This window comes from Lactuca serriola, chromosome 3, assembly GCF_051521515.1.
Source record: "Lactuca serriola cultivar US96UC23 chromosome 3, Lser_US96UC23_V15, whole genome shotgun sequence".
Lineage (NCBI taxonomy): Eukaryota > Viridiplantae > Streptophyta > Magnoliopsida > Asterales > Asteraceae > Lactuca > Lactuca serriola.
Genome location: NC_136410.1, coordinates 22,588,419 through 22,608,157, shown reverse-complemented (window position 1 = coordinate 22,608,157; position 19,739 = coordinate 22,588,419). Strand labels below are relative to the sequence as shown.

The 19,739-nt window shown below is 36.1% G+C and overlaps 1 protein-coding gene across 1 annotated transcript; it reads left to right on the top strand.

The window, feature by feature from the left end:
• The first annotated feature begins 16,331 nt into the window (after positions 1-16,331).
• On the top strand, positions 16,332-17,599 carry LOC145091662 (FCS-Like Zinc finger 2-like). Its single transcript, XM_079029432.1, has 2 exons — positions 16,332-16,779; positions 17,094-17,599. Exons 1-2 carry the CDS (start codon positions 16,487-16,489, stop codon positions 17,275-17,277), a joined length of 477 nt encoding a protein of 158 aa, XP_078885558.1. The 5' UTR covers positions 16,332-16,486; the 3' UTR covers positions 17,278-17,599.
• Positions 17,600-19,739: the final 2,140 nt, after the last annotated feature.

Here is a 19,739-nt window from a genome sequence, read left to right as displayed (position 1 = left end):
TAGGGAGGTTCCCTAGGCTTTTCGGGGGATTTCGGGGCTAGAGAGAGGTTCTAGAGAGAGAGAGAGAGTAAAGAGAAGAAAGAATGGGAAAGGTGTGAAGAAAATGAGGGTGTGAGAGGTGGTATTTATAGGGTGAAATGTGGCTGAACTTGGTGCCACATGTCACCATGTGGTGGCAAGCCTTGGGGAGAAAGCAATGGCCAAGATTGTGCCACATCACCCATTTTCGCACAGCACACTTCCGACTTCTAAAATCCGTAACTTTCACATACGACCTCCGTTTTTGACGTTCTTTATATCCACGCGTAGGTAATAATAAGATCTACAACTTTCATTTTGACACCGTCAGCCAATTCTCGATCGATCTTAAATTTAACAGTACAAGGAGATTATACTGTTAGACGTCTGCGTAAAATTAATAACTTATACATACGGACTCTGTTTTTGTCTGTCTTTTTACCGTTGATTTCCTATTAATGAGATCTTCAACTCTCATTTACGTTGCGTAAGCCAAAAACCGCTCGAACTAAAATTCGAGTTTCAGGCCGTGCACTGCTAAGCCGAATCTTAGAAAAATCATAACTTCTTCATACGAAGTCAGATTTGGGCGTTCTTTTTATCGATGTTCTTAGTTTAACATATTCTACGACTTTTGTTTAGATTGATAAGGCTAAAAAGTCTTCTATCGTAAATTCACTATTTACGTCTCCCGGTGTCGTGCCGGTTTTGCCGTAAAACTTCGGCGGGCCATAACTTCTTCGTTATAGCTCGGATTTCGGCATTCTTTATATGTACGGAAACCTTGAGACGTATTCTACAACTTTATGTAGAGATATCAGGATTATCTCACACGTTAATTTTGACGCTCATTTTTATTCTTTATTAATTATACATTTATAATTAAATAATAAACACATAAACACACATAATTCACATAATACTCAAATATTTTATATTTATTACTTCAAAAAGAGTTACAATAGTTGAACTAGACTATTACATTGACAAAAATGCTTAGCCCTGAAAACCCGGGCGTTACAATTCTCTCCCCCTTAGGATGATTCCGTCCCGGAATCATGCATCAGCAAACAGATGTGGATAGCGACTCATCATGTCATCCTCTGTTTCCCAAGTGAGATTCGGCCCATTCGAATGTTTCCATCGGACTAGCACCAAGTTGACCATCTTGCGTCATAGCTTCTTAGTCTTACGGTCAATAATTGCCTCAGGCTCTTCGATCAGCCTTTTATTCTCATCCATCCTTAATTCCGAGATTGGAATTATGTCGGGAACATCTCCCATGAATTTCCTCAAATAACACACATGGAAGGTGTTATGAATACCATTGAGTTCTTCGGGCAATTCCAGCTTGTAAGCTTGGTTCCCAATCTTCTGAAGAACTTTGAACGGTCCAATAAACCTTGGACTCAACTTTCCTCGTTTCCCAAATCGTATAAGTCCCTTCCACGGTGAGACTTTAAGTAAAACGGAATCCCCAACTTCGAAGGTTATCGGTCGTCTTTTCTTGTCAGCATAGCTCTTCTGACGATCCTGAGCTGCTAACATTCTTTCCCTAATCACCTTCAATTTCTCAGCAGTCTCATGGACTATCTCGGGGCCCATAAACTGCTTCTCTCCGGCTTCAAGCCAACAAGACGGCGTACGACACTTCTGTCCATACAAGGCCTGATAAGGTGCCATCTTGATGCTCGAGTGAAAACTATTGTTGTAGGAAAATTCTACCAGAGGTAAGTGCTCGTCCCAATTCCCTTGGAATTCGAGGGTACATGCTCTCAACATATCTTCCAGCGTCTGAATTGTTCTTTCGCTCTGACCATCAGTTTGCGGATGGTAAGCAGTACTCAAACACAACTTTGTACCCAACTCCTCTTGTAGACTCCTCCAAAACCTTGACGTGAAACGACTATCACGATCTGACACAATCGTAAGAGGGACACCGTGAAGTCTTACAATTTCCTTCACGTAAGCGTTTGCGAGCTTATCCATAGACCACTTCTCGTTGGCGGCTATGAAGTGTGCACTCTTGGTGAAACGATCCACGACTACCCAAATCATGTCGTGTCCGTTCTTCGTTCCGGGCAGTTTAGTCACAAAATCCATGGTGATGTCTTCCCATTTACCCATGGGTACAGGTAAAGGTTCTAAACTCCCATACGGTTTCTGATGTTGTGCCTTAACCCTCGCGCATGTTACGCACTCGGCCACATACTTCGCAACATCGAGCTTCATCGTCGGCCACCAGTAGTAGGGTTTTAGGTCCCTATACATTTTAGTGCTACCGGGATGAATCGAGTACATGGTCTTGTGTGCTTCTTCCATTAGAAGATCTCTTATTCCTCCCATCTTAGGTACCCAGATTCGATCTTGGAATACCTTCAGTCCTCGACTGTTTGTACCGAACACTAACGTTTTTCCCAAACGTTCTTCCTTTCGGTCATTCTTTTCTAAGGCTTCTTCTTGAGCTTTCCTGATACTTTCCACAATCGTCGAGACGACTTCAATTCTTAACGCTCTTGGCCTTTTTCTTTCAAGATTGACTTTCCGACTGAGAGCATCAGCAACAATATTTGCTTTACCTGGGTGGTAAAGTATCTCACAGTCGTAGTCCTTGAGAAGCTCTAGCCAGCGTCGTTGCCTCATGTTCAACTCCTTCTGATTAAAGAGATACTGGAGACTCTTATGATCAGTGAAGAGCTTACACTTCGTGCCATAGAGGTAATGCCTCCATATCTTTAAGGCAAATACTACCGCTGCCAACTCCAGATCATGAGTGGGGTAGTTCTTTTCGTGCTCTTTCAATTGTCGAGATGCGTATGCTATCACCTTTTCTCTTTGGGTCAGAACACAACCCAACCCGACTCCAGATGCATCACTATAAACCGCGAAATCTTCAACTCCATCGGGTAGAGAAAGTATCGGTGCTTCACATAACTTCTTCTTTAGCTTCTCGAACGCCTCATCGTGTTTCTCACTCCATGTATACGTAGCTCCTTTATGGGTCAAAGCTGTTAATGGAGCAGCTATCGAAGAAAAGCCTTGGATAAATCGTCGGTAATATCCGGCTAATCCTAGAAAGCTTCGAACCTCCGTGGGACTCTTCGGACGTTCCCACTTCATTACAGCCTCGATCTTGGCGGGGTCAACCATTATTCCTTCTTGGTTAACAACATGACCCAAGAATTGGACTTCCCGTATCCAGAAGTCGCATTTGGAGAACTTCGCAAAAAGCTTCTCCTTCTTTAACACCTCCAACACTTCTCGTAGATGCTTGCCATGCTCCTCCTGGCTTTTCGAGTAAATAAGAATGTCGTCGATGAACACTATCACAGATTTATCGAGGAATGGTTTACAGACCCTATTCATCAAATCCATGAATGCTGCGGGAGCATTGGTTAGTCCGAATGACATAACCAAGAACTCGTAGTGTCCATATCTTGTTCTGAATGCAGTCTTCTCAATATCTTGCTCTCTCACCTTCAGCTGATGATATCCTGACCTAAGATCGATCTTTGAGAAGTAGCTCGAACCTTGCAGCTGATCGAATAGGTCATCAATCCTCGGCAATGGATACTTGTTCTTCACCGTTGCCTTATTCAGCTCTCGGTAGTCTATGCACATCCTCATGCTTCCGTCCTTCTTCTTCACGAATAACACCGGAGCTCCCCAGGGTGATGAACTAGGTCGAATAAAACCGTTGTCCAACAGCTCCTGAAGTTGTGTCATGAGCTCCTTCATCTCCGTCGGTGCTAATCGGTAAGGTGGCTTTGCTATCGGTGTTGTTCCTGGTAACAAGTCTATACGAAACTCCACTTGTCTATCAGGTGGTAATCCGGGAAGATCTTCGGGAAAGACTTCCGGATAATCGCACACAACCGGTATATTCTGCACCTCTTTCTTTTCTTTCTTAGCATCGATTACGAATGCCAAGTATGATGCACATCCTTTGGACAAACATTTCCTGGCTTTCATCAGGGAGATGATTCCAGAAGTTACTCTGCGTTTGTCCCCGTACACCATAAATGATTCCTTTTCGGGTGGGTTTATCCTAACTATCTTCTTTTGGCATAATATCTCGGCATCGTTGGCGCTAAGCCAATCCATACCCAAAACGATGTTGAAACCGTTTAACTCTATGGGTAATAGTTCCTCATGGAATTCGTTTCCGTTTAGGTCAATGACGATGTTCCTAATACGATTACTAACAGGTACGAGTTTGCCACTGGCAACTTCTACAATCAGAGCATTATCTAGTTTTTCTACAGGCAATGCTAATCTTCCACCAAATTTATGCGACACAAAGGAGTAATTGGCTCCGGAATCAAATAGTATATTTGCAGGCAAACCATTTACAAGAAAGGTACCTGAAGCGACGTCTGCTGCCTCCTTCGCAGCCTCGAGCGTCATCTGGAAGGCTCTCACCTTCGGCTTCGGTGGTATGTTGGGTCTTCCCGTCTCCTTCTTCTTCGGGCAATCCCTTGAAATGTGCCCCTCCTCGTTGCACTCATAACAGACCTTCTTAGTGAACGTGCATTCATTGGCATAGTGCCCAGGCTTTCCGCATTTGTAACAAGTGACCCCTCTGTCACACTTCCCAGAGTGCTTTTTCTTGCACTTGTCACACCACTTCGCTTCTGATCCTCCTCCTCTCGAACCAAACTTCAAGAATCTACCCTTCTTACCGGACCTTGAGGATCCGTCAAATTTCCTTTTCTCGCCAACCTCGACTTTGCTGGCAGCTCTTCCCTTAATCATATCCTCCACAGACTTGGCAGCCCAGATAGCTGCCTCCAAAGTAGGTGCCTGACGCACTGGCACCGCGTACTCCCATGGTAATCCTTTTGCGTACTTATCAATTTTCGTCAGCTCGTCCGGAACAAGAAGCAAGGCAAATTCCATCTTTTCTGTGAAGTTGTTCGTGTATTCATCGATTGACATGCTCCCCTTCTTTAGGGTTAGAAACTGGTTCTCTAGCTCGAGCAGGTTTTGAGCTGAGCAGTACTTTCGTTTGAATTGTACCAGAAATTCTGCCCATGTCAGTTCCAGGGGTTTGTTGGGGCTTAAAGTCTTCCCCAAAGTATTCCACCAACGTACAGCGCCTCCTCGAAACTGACGCACTGCAAACGTGGTCTGTAGCTTCCCTCTGCAACCGCATGTCATGAAAGCTAACTCCATCTCCGAGATCCAATCCATGACTCCGATTGGATCTTCCTTTCCCGTGAAAGTCGATGGCTTGCAAGTCTGAAAATCCTTGTACTTGCATCCATTTCTCTCGAATTCGTCATTTTCTTGAACTATTGGTTGGTTGACTTGACCAACAGTTCCACTGTAGTCTCCTTCCTCAGTCTGCCCTTCGTTCAACTCGGGCTGTTCGATCCGAATAGTGCCTTCCTCTCGATTTTGCTGGAGCAAACGTCTAGTTTCCTCCATTTGACAATCCAACATAGCCTGGATCATCGCTTGCACTCCGGCCATCGTGACTGGCTCAGGTGCAACAGGTATTTGTTGAACCACTGGGGGTTGGTTCCTATCTCCATTCGCGTTCACATTTCCGCTACGAGTCCTTGCCATCTTGATCTATACACCGAATAAGGTGAATTTAGATCTTTATTTAGGATAGACGTTTAAATCGTCCTTATCACTCCGAAACGTTTACATGCTAGTTCTAATATCGTAGTCGTACGTTTAGAACCCTAAACACATAAGGTTTCCAGATCCGGTTGGCAAAAGACCATAGATCCGAACAAATAACAACATATCATGCACAAAGCATTTAGCACATAAAAGCATTTTAGGCACAATTCCTAAAATAAGCTAGTGCTCACACCTCACAATCATCGCTTAGCATTCTAAGTTTAAGTCTAGAAATCCTACAAATTCCTAGTTCGCTTAAACTAATGCTCTGATACCAACTGTGACATCCCCAAAATCACGGCCAGAAAAGACCGGTTTGTTTATGCTTTGTTTAAAAATCAGAGTAACATTTTAAATAAAAGTGTTGCGGAATTTGTCCCAAAACAATAATATGATAAAGATTTATCAAAAGCATTTCCATAGAAATGTATTTCATTAAAAGACTCGGGATGTCATGTTCGTACAGATCAAAAGCATAAACAGTACAATACAAGCCTTACTACATTATTTCATATCTACAGGCCTATATCCGTAATCCCTCGTCCAAACATCATATATATGCTCAAGCGCCACTACCTGTAATACATAAAACTGAGTGGGTCAGGCTTGGGAGCCTGGTGAGCACATAGGGTTTTCAACCCACAATAAATAGTTTATTAATTTCATCAATCAACAATAACCCGATTACCCGTTCCCGTTATCCTCACTTTACGTCCCTAAACACCTATCATAAGGGACCTAGCCTAAGGATCATCATCGGGACGGACACTACTACTAAGGGGATTCCTCAGCAATAAATGTCCTAATAGGCAACCATGTGGGGGATGGAGTACATCTGGTGAGCACACAGTTCAAAGAAACACACAGTTCAAATAAACACCTACAGGTTGCGAGCCTGCTAGTGTTCCACTGGACTGTCTAGAATAGTCCGTGGTCGTCATCTATACTCCGCTAGATGACTGGATCATCAATAACATATATAATGAGGCCTCTCATTATTTTATTTTGTCACACAGCAACTATTACATTTACCCATGTTTTACCCAACACATTTTGTAGATATAAAATACATATACAGTTTAAATCTTTGAAAACATGTATAAAACGTTCATCCAGCATAGATAGCAAGTATTCCGATAATATGCACAAATAACACGTAATTTATATTAAATACTTCATATCTATGTGTAAGTTGAAAGTAAATATGCACTCACCTGAAAAGGTGGTGATTCCGAACTCAGACAGCGCTTCGCTTCTTAAAAAGAATTTTCTTCGACGAAACCTAGTATTATTACCACTAGAGTTTAGTTTATTATTCGTCGAGACTAATTAATAGTCTAGCTATTATTATTATTATTATTATATAAGCGTCAAAAAAATACTTATATAACCCATAATAATAGCCCAAGTATTTATTATAAGTTCCTAATAACGTTACTATAATTAAATAAAAGCTATATTAAAAATAGCGTAGGCGTAGCTCACTTACAGCGGGTTTTATAGAAAACCGGGCTTTGCTTGGAGCAGCGTTCCCGAGCCGAAAAGCTCTTCTTCTCGGAGCCTTCGAGCACTCCGGGGCTTCCGCCTCGTGCTAGGGAGGTTCCCTAGGCTTTTCGGGGGATTTCGGGGCTAGAGAGAGGTTCTAGAGAGAGAGAGAGAGTAAAGAGAAGAAAGAATGGGAAAGGTGTGAAGAAAATGAGGGTGTGAGAGGTGGTATTTATAGGGTGAAATGTGGCTGAACTTGGTGCCACATGTCACCATGTGGTGGCAAGCCTTGGGGAGAAAGCAATGGCCAAGATTGTGCCACATCACCCATTTTCGCACAGCACACTTCCGACTTCTAAAATCCGTAACTTTCACATACGACCTCCGTTTTTGACGTTCTTTATATCCACGCGTAGGTAATAATAAGATCTACAACTTTCATTTTGACACCGTCAGCCAATTCTCGATCGATCTTAAATTTAACAGTACAAGGAGATTATACTGTTAGACGTCTGCGTAAAATTAATAACTTATACATACGGACTCTGTTTTTGTCTGTCTTTTTACCGTTGATTTCCTATTAATGAGATCTTCAACTCTCATTTACGTTGCGTAAGCCAAAAACCGCTCGAACTAAAATTCGAGTTTCAGGCCGTGCACTGCTAAGCCGAATCTTAGAAAAATCATAACTTCTTCATACGAAGTCAGATTTGGGCGTTCTTTTTATCGATGTTCTTAGTTTAACATATTCTACGACTTTTGTTTAGATTGATAAGGCTAAAAAGTCTTCTATCGTAAATTCACTATTTACGTCTCCCGGTGTCGTGCCGGTTTTGCCGTAAAACTTCGGCGGGCCATAACTTCTTCGTTATAGCTCGGATTTCGGCATTCTTTATATGTACGGAAACCTTGAGACGTATTCTACAACTTTATGTAGAGATATCAGGATTATCTCACACGTTAATTTTGACGCTCATTTTTATTCTTTATTAATTATACATTTATAATTAAATAATAAACACATAAACACACATAATTCACATAATACTCAAATATTTTATATTTATTACTTCAAAAAGAGTTACAATAGTTGAACTAGACTATTACATTGACAAAAATGCTTAGCCCTGAAAACCCGGGCGTTACAATTGTGTTGGTCGATGGTATAAGAAGGGTGATAAGGCATGCAGTGAGAAAAAAAGGTACATATGGTTGTTGATTGTAAGATACAATGATATATTGTAAGATGCGGTTGTGGCTGGTGGTAAAAAAATAAGGACCAAGGTCGTATTGGTGGTGGCTAGTGATGGGAGCGAGCGAGGTGGTGGAAAGTGAAGAGGAGCAAAACATGCCAATGGTGGTTGCAGTGACACTGTGGTAGTAGCTGATAGATGGTGGCGATGACAACCTACAGAGAGAGGGTGGCGGTGACGACCAACGGAGAGGTGGTTGCGATAACTTTGTGGTTATTATTTATGGAGATACCAATGATGGAGTATTAGTCTAGATGAAGTCGTCTCGGTAGCACCTCAGCAGGAGTGAGGTGGACTCGGCAAACACTAAGCCTTGAACTCAGCAAGCTCAGACCCTAAACTCGACAATGGCAAGCCGAGTCTTTTTCTTCTTCCCCCTTCCTTCTCCCCCACACTACAACCCATACCATCTCTTCTTCTTCCTTTATTTTTCCCCACCTTTCCTCCTTGTTGGAGCTAAGGTGGATGAGATGTTCCTTAGGGCTTTATTTATAACTAGGCGAATGCCCGCACGTTGCGCGGAAGCATATATATAGATGAAATCTTTAGAAATATAGGTTTTTTTAATATAACAATAATGTTGTTAAATTTGATATAATAATTCGTATGCTAAGTTGATATAATATATTGGTTATTTTGAATTATATGATAATATATACATCTATTAAAACTATATAATCTCAATCTTTTAAATGACCTCTACTCGCAGGTTACTCATGAATAAAATTAAATATAATATATGGTTTAATGTTATTTATAGTTGTTGTTATTGTTAATTAATTTTTAAAATTTATTTGCTTAACATTTTAATCTCTATCATTGTAATTATTTAAAACATCAAAGAATTATTTTTGATTTTAAAGGTAACAATATAATTGTTTATATAAAGTTATTTTTAACTATTGTTATTGTAAGTTATTTTAAGTTACTTATTTGAAAAGTTTTAACGATTATAAAAATAACTTTAAGAAAAATATTTTAGTTAAATTGATATTACAATTTAGCTTTTGCATTTAACACTACAATTTATCACTTTTTACTATTTGCAAAATATTTTTTGGGTTTTTTAACTGGAACTAAAATTTATATTGAAGTTGAGCCTGTAATGTTATATTTAAATTAACAATTTAAGTATTTTGTCAAAATTGTTCAAAAGTTATAGCTTTAAACTTATAATGGTTTACATACAACAACATATCAAATATAATAAATTAAGTTTAATATGTTAAAAGTTAAAGTCATAACTTTATAAGTAGAAGTAAAAATATTATTTTAATATTGAAATTTAGTTTATTTATGATTACACTTTAGGTTTAATACTTATTTAACATTATTAACCAACTTATAATCATTATTAGAAAGACACTACAATTTATCACTTTTAACTATTTATAAAACATTATTTAGGTGATTTAAGTTGAGCTAAAATTAATATTTAAGTTGATCCTATAAGGTTATATTTAAATTAACAATTTAAGTATTTTATACAAATTGTTCAAAAGTTGTAGCTTTAAAATGATAATGGTTCACATACAACAACATATTAGACCTAATAAATTAAGTATAATATGTTAAAGTTAAAAACATAACTTTATAAGTAGAAGAAAATATATATTCTTTTAATACTGAAATTTAGTTTATATATTATTACACTTTAGGTTTTATATTTATTTAACCTTCTTAACCAACTTATAATCATTATTAGAAAGAAATTGAAAAGTCATGGAAGTTTCAAATGAATGTGATGAAAGAAAAAATGAATGGGAGTTTCAAATGAATATGGTGAAAGGAAAAATGCTTCCTTTATAAGTATATAATGATTTCTACTCATTTACAAAATTGGTCCTTGTAACTTAGAAAGTAACAAAAAGAACATAAAACATAAACGGAGCAGTATATTATGCTTGACAGAATGGGGATTGTCAGCCCTTGGCGTAACCTACGAGGCTTCGGCGAACACCGCGCCACGACTTCAACGACGGCGACGGAACTCGATAAAAGGCTACCGATGAGAGAGAAAGGATTTGATGCATTTTTTTACCATTTATTCCATTTTCTCATTTTCAAAAAATAACCCATTTAAAAAAATCCATTTTCAAAATGTATTTTTTTTTTTTTTGCAAATTTTCAAATTTTATACACTCTATCTTTCACTATAAATAACAACATCAGTTTTCATTCTTCACCACATTCAAATCTTTTTCATTCTACTATCCTAACCTTCTTATTTTCCATCTTCTTCAAAACCCCCTCACTGAAAATAGTTTTTGTTTGGTCAACTAATGAAAAGATCATATTGGCTCGTTCATGGGTTGATGGAACATAAGACCCAATCAACATTAACGTAACTACGACTACTTTCTGGTGTTGAGTCGTTGAAAGATTCAACTGCGAAGCCACTCTACCTCGAAGTAAAGATCAAGTCTTCTCCAAATGGAGACATACAAGCGCGCTTTCAATTCAGTTTAACAATGTGTTTCATAGGGTGATGAGGGAAACCGAGCAAGGTGAAAATGAAAATATTTTATTTGTGAATGCTCTTGAGGATTTCCGTAAAGAAACCAACAAACCTTTCCGGCATGTTGAGTTTTGGAAAATTGTGAGGTAGTACCCCAAATGTCATCCACGTTAAGCTCGTTGTCTTTCTAATTTCTAGTTGGTTTTGTGTTTTAATTCTAGTGGTGTTGTGTGTTAGTTTAATTTCAAGTGTGCTATGTTTTTTAATTTCAAGTTAATGAAATTTAAGTTTTAATTAAAATTTATACTGATTTCTTTATATAAATAAAATATTAAAACGATTAACATGACAAGTGTGACAACTCACGTCTTCTAAGGCTAGAGGATATGGAGCAGGAAAGGAGTGATGAAAGCTCTCCCTCACCTCAGAACACCATATCGAGGGTGAGGGAAGACAGGTGCGAGAAAAGAGTAAGGGAGTATATTCATCACTCTTTCTCTCCTCGTGTGATCGGTCAGTCTTTTTTATTTTATTTTTTTCAGTTTTTTTAGTAATTATTAAATTATATACCTACTTAAAAATTATACAAAATATATCAAAATTCATGGTTTTTAATTTCCTACAAAAAGAGTATAATATTTGTATAAAATTTATTTTTTAAAAAAATAAAATGAAAGGTAGTGAAAGGCAGTGAAATGTGACCATTTCCTGTCTTCTGGTGAGGGAAATGAGAGTAAGGGAAAGCTAACGTGACACTCAAAAAGTTAAACCGGTATGATGATCGGTTCGCGGTACAACCAATTTAATCGGTTCGACCGTCGGTTATATAATTTTCATCTCTTTTCCTATTTTCCTGCACACACATAGACATCAACGAGTTTAAACATTAAAAATACACATAAATACAAGTTGAAGATCAATCCAAATTCATTAAAAATACTTAACTATAAGTTTAACATCACTCCACATACATCAAAAATAAAATAAAGTTTAATGTGGAAACAAAATACAGCTTTAGATGAATACAAACGCATTAAAAAAAACTCTATAATATTTAGCATGTGTTTTTTCAAAGAAATCAAAATAGATTTGAAAAAAAAAAAAAAAACAAAGTTTGTTATGAAATTTTTTTGTTCCATGTATTTTTATTTAATTTAACTGTTTCAATCGGTTTAATTTAACCGATTAAGCTGTATTTTTGTAAAAACTAGTTGGTTCATTCCGATTTAGAAATATGCATAAAACCGATGCTAGTTAAACCGCTACATCCTCCGATTCTCGGTCCAACCGGTTTGACCAGCCGGTTTAAACCATTTTTTAAAACATTGAATGTGGCAAATCCTAGATGGATGTCTATATAAACTGTGACAAGCTTGACACCACTACCACCAACCTTATTCTTTTTACCTATCTTAAACAGTGGAAAGACATGAATGATATTCAGGGATAAAAAATGTGTAATATGGAAACCATGTGAGATTGTGAGTTATTCATATCAATTTTTCAAAATTTAGGCTATATCTTCATGCTAAAGTATACATTTTAATGGGTCCTATTTTATGTACTTATCTTTTAATTTTTTCTCTCATTTACCCTCTTTTTTGTCATCTAGTTGTTTTACCCTTTTGTTTTTTTTTTAATCTTTTTTTTATTATTTTTTTGTATTTTTTGATTTTTGTATTTAATAATTAAAAAAATTCATCATGAGTAATGCAAATATATAAATACAATTACACCTCAATAGCTTCTTTTATGACTTTACTGTAAATGCAAAATTGATTCTTCTGTCCATAATTTTTCTAATATTTAGAAAAAAAAAACATGAAATAAAGACATCACTTATATATTAATTATTTATATTTAGATTTATCTAAACTAACTAATTATAAATAATTAATACAGTACAAAACTAACAATTCATAGATTTTTTTTATCTTTTTTGCTTTTTCGTATTTTTTTTTTTGGTTTTTTTGGTCTTTTTTGATTTATTGTATTTAATAAATAAATAAATAAATTTATTCCCTAGATATATTGCCTATATATATATATATATATATATATATATATATATATATATATATATATATATGTTTTAGTCTATCATGGAGCAGCTAGTGACTTAATCTTTTCCTATTCACTCTAGTATGAATGACAAAGTATTGATTCGACGTTACTATATTGCGTAGATATCCTTTTTAGTCTATCATGGAACTGCTAGTGTTGCATTTAATCTATCAAGTTCTTTTTAGTCTATAAAAGGATCATTGTTACCAATACATAAATAAACTTTTCTTCTCTTTCCTTCCCCGTCCGAATAAATTAATGACAATCATATTGAAACCTTTCGTAGGGATGGTTTATATAACATATTAAATCAATATATCTACAATGGTGAATTTTACACTTCGGCAACCACACGAATAACAGAGTCGAGAGTCAACATGCTAGATTTAAAAACTACTTGGATTCAAATCACTCCAAGTTGCACATATTTTTTTAGTATATTGACAAGACAGTTGAATCATAATACACAGCCATAAAAGAAAACCTAGAAAAAAGAAGAATCCAAGTAAAGCATTTACACACCATAGACATTTTCAAAAGTTTATTATGTAAAGTTTCACAACATGCTTTACAAAAATGTTCCAAGAATTAGATCGACCAAAATTTCAATATATAATTGAGGCCAACTGTGGGTGTAAACGACACCGTACTTGTGGATTGGCTTGTGCCCACGAAATTTTGGTTTATTACAATACAGGCCGACAAATACCCATGGATTCAATTGATATTTTTTGGAGGAGACTTGAAGTAGAGAATGTAGTGCCGGTCACCCGAAATGATGAATCGACTTTTGATGATGAAGCGGACCTTTTAAAGAAAAGCTACAATAAACAGTCAAGTGATGTGAAGGCTAATTATCTTCAAAAAATGATGAATATATGGAAGTTATCACCAACTATAGCTTCTCAGCCTGCTGTTCATACAAATACCCGTGGATGTCCACGAGCGCATACAAAATCATCACAAGAAAACCTCCGGTCCCGCCAAGTCAAGATCCTCGTCGACGTAGTTATTCTACATGTGCACCATATTATTTGGGGTCTAATATGTTTGATTTAAACCAACAACCGGAACCGGAGAGGCACAATACGTATTCGTTTGGAGAATCTTCAATGTTCAACCAGGAACCAACGTATCAAAGATCATACTTCGACCATGCACTTATGGATGATATTACAAGTGAATTTCAACCATATGTGACAAACAAACAAAATGTGGAATGAGATGGACATTGTGGATTTCGGGCACTAGCTGTTGCTCTTGGTTATAGTGAAGACTATTGGCATCGAATTCGGACGGACTTATACCGAGAGTTATTAATGCACATTAATGATTACAAAGTGGTTTTTGCAAATGACATAAATACCATTAGTGAAGCGTTGAATTTTTATCGAACACCCGCGATTGCAAAATATTGGATGATTATGCCTGACAATGGTATTCTAATTGCTAATAAGTATGGTGTTATTGCTCATTTCTTAAGCAGGCTTGAATCTTCAACGTCTTTCCCACTTTGGAGTGGTCCACAAGATTTCTCAAATCATCCAATTATAAATATCACCCTCCTTAACGGTGTTCATTATGTTAAGGTTGATTTACAAGAGGGTCATCCAATGGCTAATGTTTCTTGGATATGGAATATGCACAAAATGTTTCTTGGATATGGAATATGAACAAATCAACACGCTCTACTGGATGACAAACATTGTATCACGCTCGATTGAATGCTTATGTTGGACCATATAGACCATGCAATAATCATCGTCCTGAAAGAGTTAACATATAAGATAATTAGTAAAATATAAAATTTTAATTTGTTTAATAATAACATTATATGGTTACGTTTATTTGTTTAATTTGTTTAACCCAATGTAAAATTTTAATTTTTTTAATCGAATGTAAAAGTTTAATTTTTTTAATGTTTAATTTCAATTTGTTTAATAATAACATTGTATGTTCACAAAAAAATTAATATTTTTACTTTCGATTTGTTTCAGTCATTTAGTTTAGATTTGCAATCAGTCTGAACGGAAAAATAACATAAAGATAGTCATGACGAAAAAATAATATAGAGATAGTCTTAATAAAAATAGTTTAAAAAAATATGTATTTAAAAAAACAAAAATATGTATTTATTATAAAAGTAGTTCAAAAAAAAGCAAAGAAAAACATAAAATAATAATAATGATAACTAGAAAGGTTACCCCCGCTACGCGGGGGCCAGAAACTTTCAATGTTATTTCCGAATTGATAAATATGACAGACGTAGAAAGTGCAAGGATGACAAGCCCGGGCTTTACCCCGGACCGTTTTGTTCATGTTTTTATGAAAAATGTAAAAGTTTTGACTGCAAGGACCAGAAGTGTGAAAATGGCTAAAGAATTAAAACGGTATAAATTAGCAAGTTTTTAGAAAATGGATCAAAGTTGTCGAACCGTTAAAGATTTGTGGCCAAACTTTAAATATTAAAAGGTTCCTAAATAGAAAAGGGATCAAAGTTGTCAAACCGTTAAAGTTTTGTGGCCAAACTTTAAATATTAAAAGGTTCCTAAAAAATATAAAAATATCGATTATAAGGACCAAAAGTGTCAAAATGGCTAAAAAATGAGGACCAAAGTTATCAAACCGTTAAAGTTTTGTGTCCAAACTTTAAATATTAAAAGGTTCCTAAATAGAAAAGTGATCAAAGCTGTCAAACCGTTAAAGTTTTGTGGCCAAACTTTAAATATTAAAAGGTTCCTAAATAGAAAAGTGATCAAAGCTGTCAAACCGTTAAAGTTTTGTGGCCAAACTTTAAATATTAAAAGGTTCCTTAAAAATGTAAAAATATCGATTACAAGGACCAAAAGTGTCAAAATGGCTAAAAAATGATGACCAAAGTTGTCAAATCGTTAAAGTTTTGTGACCAAACTTTAAATATTAAAAGGTTCCTAAATAGAAAAGAAATCAAAGTTGTCAAACCGTTAAAGTTTTGTGGCCAAACTTTAAATATTAAAAGGTTCCTAAAAAATGTAAAAATATCGATTACAAGGACCAAAAGTGTCAAAATGGCTAAAAAATAAGGACCAAAGTTGCCAAAGTACAGGGACCAGTTCTGCCAAAAAAACAACATAAAGTTCGGGGACTAAAATAGACAAAAATTATGGAAGTTCACTATTCATAAGAAACAATTTCCACAATAATAATAATAATAATAATAATAATAATAATAATAATAATAATAATAATACGACGAAAAAGGAAGTACGTGGGGAATTATAGGGGTCCATAGAAAAATCCCCTTTTTAATTTACTCTTCTTTTTATTTGAATTTAGATATTTTGCTTATTGTATGAAAAAAACGTTAACGGTATTTAGAAGATACGAATAAAATAGTACCCAAAAGCATCAAATGCAATCTTTGAAGTGGTGATCACTTTTTAACTAATCATTCAACTTTCCTTCACTTTATCGTAGTTTACACACCACAGTCTCACCAACTCCTCTTTATAACCCCCACCATTTCCTTTCCTTTACCCTTTCCCTCCGCCCACCGCCACCTCCACCTCCACCTCCACCTCCACCGCATAATAATATGGACTCTACAACCATAACGAAACAATGTCTTCTACAACAGAACGAAGGTCTTGCCTCGATTACTGCCGCAGAACGTGGATTCTCATCGTCGCCGTCGGAAAACCACCGTCATGACCGCGGACCTCTCTATTCCCCGGCAACAACAAGCTTTAGAAGCCTCTATTCATTTTCTTTTTCAAGATCTGGAACGTTTCTTAATAGAAGATTTCAGGAGCAACAACCTCATTTCTTGGATGCTTGTTTTCTCTGTAAAAAACCACTTGGTTGTAACAGAGATATCTTCATGTACAGGTGATTTCCCCTTCTTTTGTATTTGATCTTCAGCCAATGAACATACTTCTTCTTCTCATAACAACCAAAAAAAACCCACAATTTTAAAACGATCATCTAGATATATTTCGAATCTTTTCATATAGTTGTGTTGATACAAAACTTTTATGTCTTCGTTTTTTTTTTCTTTTTTTTATTGTTCAGTAAGTTATAATTCTGGTGAAATAGTTTTGGGGTTTCTTCATATAATTTTTTATATCCTTGGAACTTGGTGTATTGTTAAGTAAATCATGGGAATTCTTAAGTTTGATAGGGTTATGTTGGTAATTTGGCAGGGGTGACACACCGTTTTGTAGTGAAGAGTGTAGAGCAGAACAGATCGAGATTGATGAAGCGAAAGAGAAGAAAATGAGTCTTTATTCATCTATCAAAGCAATGAGGAAGAAAGAAGAAATAGGGGAATCTTCTAATTCTTCCCCAAAATACCATTTCCATTCTGGTACCGTTGCTGCAGCCTAACTAATTAAAAGAGCAAGGAAAATAAATCAAATTTCCTTCTAGAAATTAAAAATATATTAAAAATTTAGAAAGTAAGTTTGTGGAAAAATTGTAAAATAGAAAAAGAGTCTATAACTTTTGTTTATTTTGTGTGAAATTGTTTTCCACGTCAAGAAGACAAGGGTAATTGGGGAATTATAATTACTAACCAAGAGGATGCTACTATATGGTGTATGGTACAAATACGTGATGCGTATGCTATTGTACATTGTTATATTGTACTTGTACTTGTGAGATTATTTGTTGCACATGGTACAAGATATAAATACAGGCAATTTTTCCATTTCTTTTGGACTTTGTGCTATACGTCAAAGAGTTTAGACAATAGTTTTGTTTTATAATTCGAAACATATTAATTAATTTCATTGATTCAACGAGTCTAATCAAATTGCATAAAATACTATATTCCCATTAAATACACCAAATTCAGTAATTTGTTTTTTTGTTATATGGCACGTTCCTTTGCAACTATTTTTGGATAAAAAGTACATAACAAAGATGTGTTGTTGCAGGTATTTGTCATATCAAAATGAGATGTGTTGAGCAACTTGTTATTTAGCTGGCTTCAATCCGTAATTATTTTTGGCATTTTGTTAAGAAACTTTTGATTATAATAGTATCATGTTTGATATTTTATACATCCCGTTAACTTTATAAGAATGACAAAAAAATTGAACGAGAAGTTTTTGGCATATGGTTTGATGACGGTGGATAAGGGTGGTGGGAGTGGCTCGGGAATGAGGCTTTTGGGTTGACAATACGAGAGGTACCGCCGATGTGACTTGCTCCGGGCAAAAACGGGACCATTGACAAGCCCTTAGCAACCTTCTTCCTTGCATTGTTGAAAATCCGACTATCATCCTCAGACAAGTCATTTCCTGGGTTTAAGAAAAGCTTTAGCGCCCGGTTCCTTTCTTTTACTCTTCCCCATTCCAAAAAAACATCAAGCTTACTATCCAATCGTTTGATGTTGGACCTTATCCCATCCACTTCACTCGATGAACTTTGACCACCTTTTAGCTTTCTTTTTGTTTTGTCTCGTCCCATAGGACGAGTTGGAACTTCATATGGATCGTCGTTGTTGAGGTCAATCCATCTGATATGTGCATCAAAATATTGATTGTGGTTTGACTCAGACGTTTTGATTCTTTTGGACATGCACGCATAATTTTCATCACTTTTTAGATTAAGCCATTTTGGTTTGCCCTTCACAACTCCCCAAAAAGCCTCATTGGCAAAAGGTTTTCCTACTTTCGCCTTGTAAATCTAACGAGCTTTTGCTAAGACATCCACTTCATTTGCACCGCTTTGGGGGTTGCGGATCGCATTCATGTAGATGTCATTGAACTCCATTGAGGCTTTGTTGGCGGTCCTCCATTTAGTTGATTAGGATTGCAGTACTACTTTTTCATTCAGTGATAAAAATTATGTCAAACTTTAGCTTGGAAGGTTGTTGAATCTTGGTCATCGCCAGTCGCCTGATCCTCCGACACATCTAGCCTTGCTTGTGCTAGTGCCCTCTCTTCATCCGTCCACCCTTTGCATGGAGCCGTCCACGCTCCTTTATTTTGTCTTGTTGGTTCGACTTTGGGCTCTTGAAATGACTTTTGAACAGGCTCTTCAACGAGTCATTCATCAGAAAAAATCGGTTGACTCGTCGAGTAGGCACATGGTTGAGATTGAAAATTAATATGGGGTTCAAGTTGTGAAAAGAATTGAATTTCTTGAATCGTCTCAAACCCCTCTCCACCAATCAGCTTCCACCAAATCGTTATCTCTTATCTTGCCAAGCACCTAGCGATACCCTCTTAGCAAGCCCCCTAGCGAGTGCTACGTGGCGGTGTTCCTATTCCCTTAGGGACTTCATTTAGCGAGCCCACTCCGAATAACCTTACTAGTCTTTTTTTACCAACAACAAATTTATATTTACAAAAATATCATTTGACTTGTATTATAGTATACACTTATCTTTGACACTCATACAAATTACAATAACACCGATATTTCCATTCAACATTGCAATCACTAATAAACTCATTGAATCAACTCCATGTGCTATACATATAGTATGATTATCTACTTTATCTTTCATCTCTACTTGTCAACTCCATGTGCTATACATATAGTAAGATTATCTATTTTATCTTTCATTTGTACTTGTATCTTGTATCGTATGTCCCCTTAGTTGTATTGGTTGAATTATTAATGATATCCATCATAAATTAATTTTACTCCTATTTATTTCACACACATAGCTTTTGCTTCAGATATAGTAAAAACATTTTGACGCGTATGATTATTGACAAAAAAAAAAAATTACTCAATAATGTAGTGTAACCAATTATTATGTTCTATTTAAAGATCCTAACTAATGATTGTATGATTTAAAAAAAATAAGAGGGGATAATTTTACTATACACAAC

Coding starts and splice junctions, on each gene's coding strand:
- LOC145091662 (XM_079029432.1), top strand. CDS start 16,487: ATGGACTCTACAACCATAACGAAACAATGTCTTCTACAACAGAACGAA. Junction 16,780..17,093: donor AGAGATATCTTCATGTACAG/GTGATTTCCCCT, acceptor GTAATTTGGCAG/GGGTGACACACCGTTTTGTA.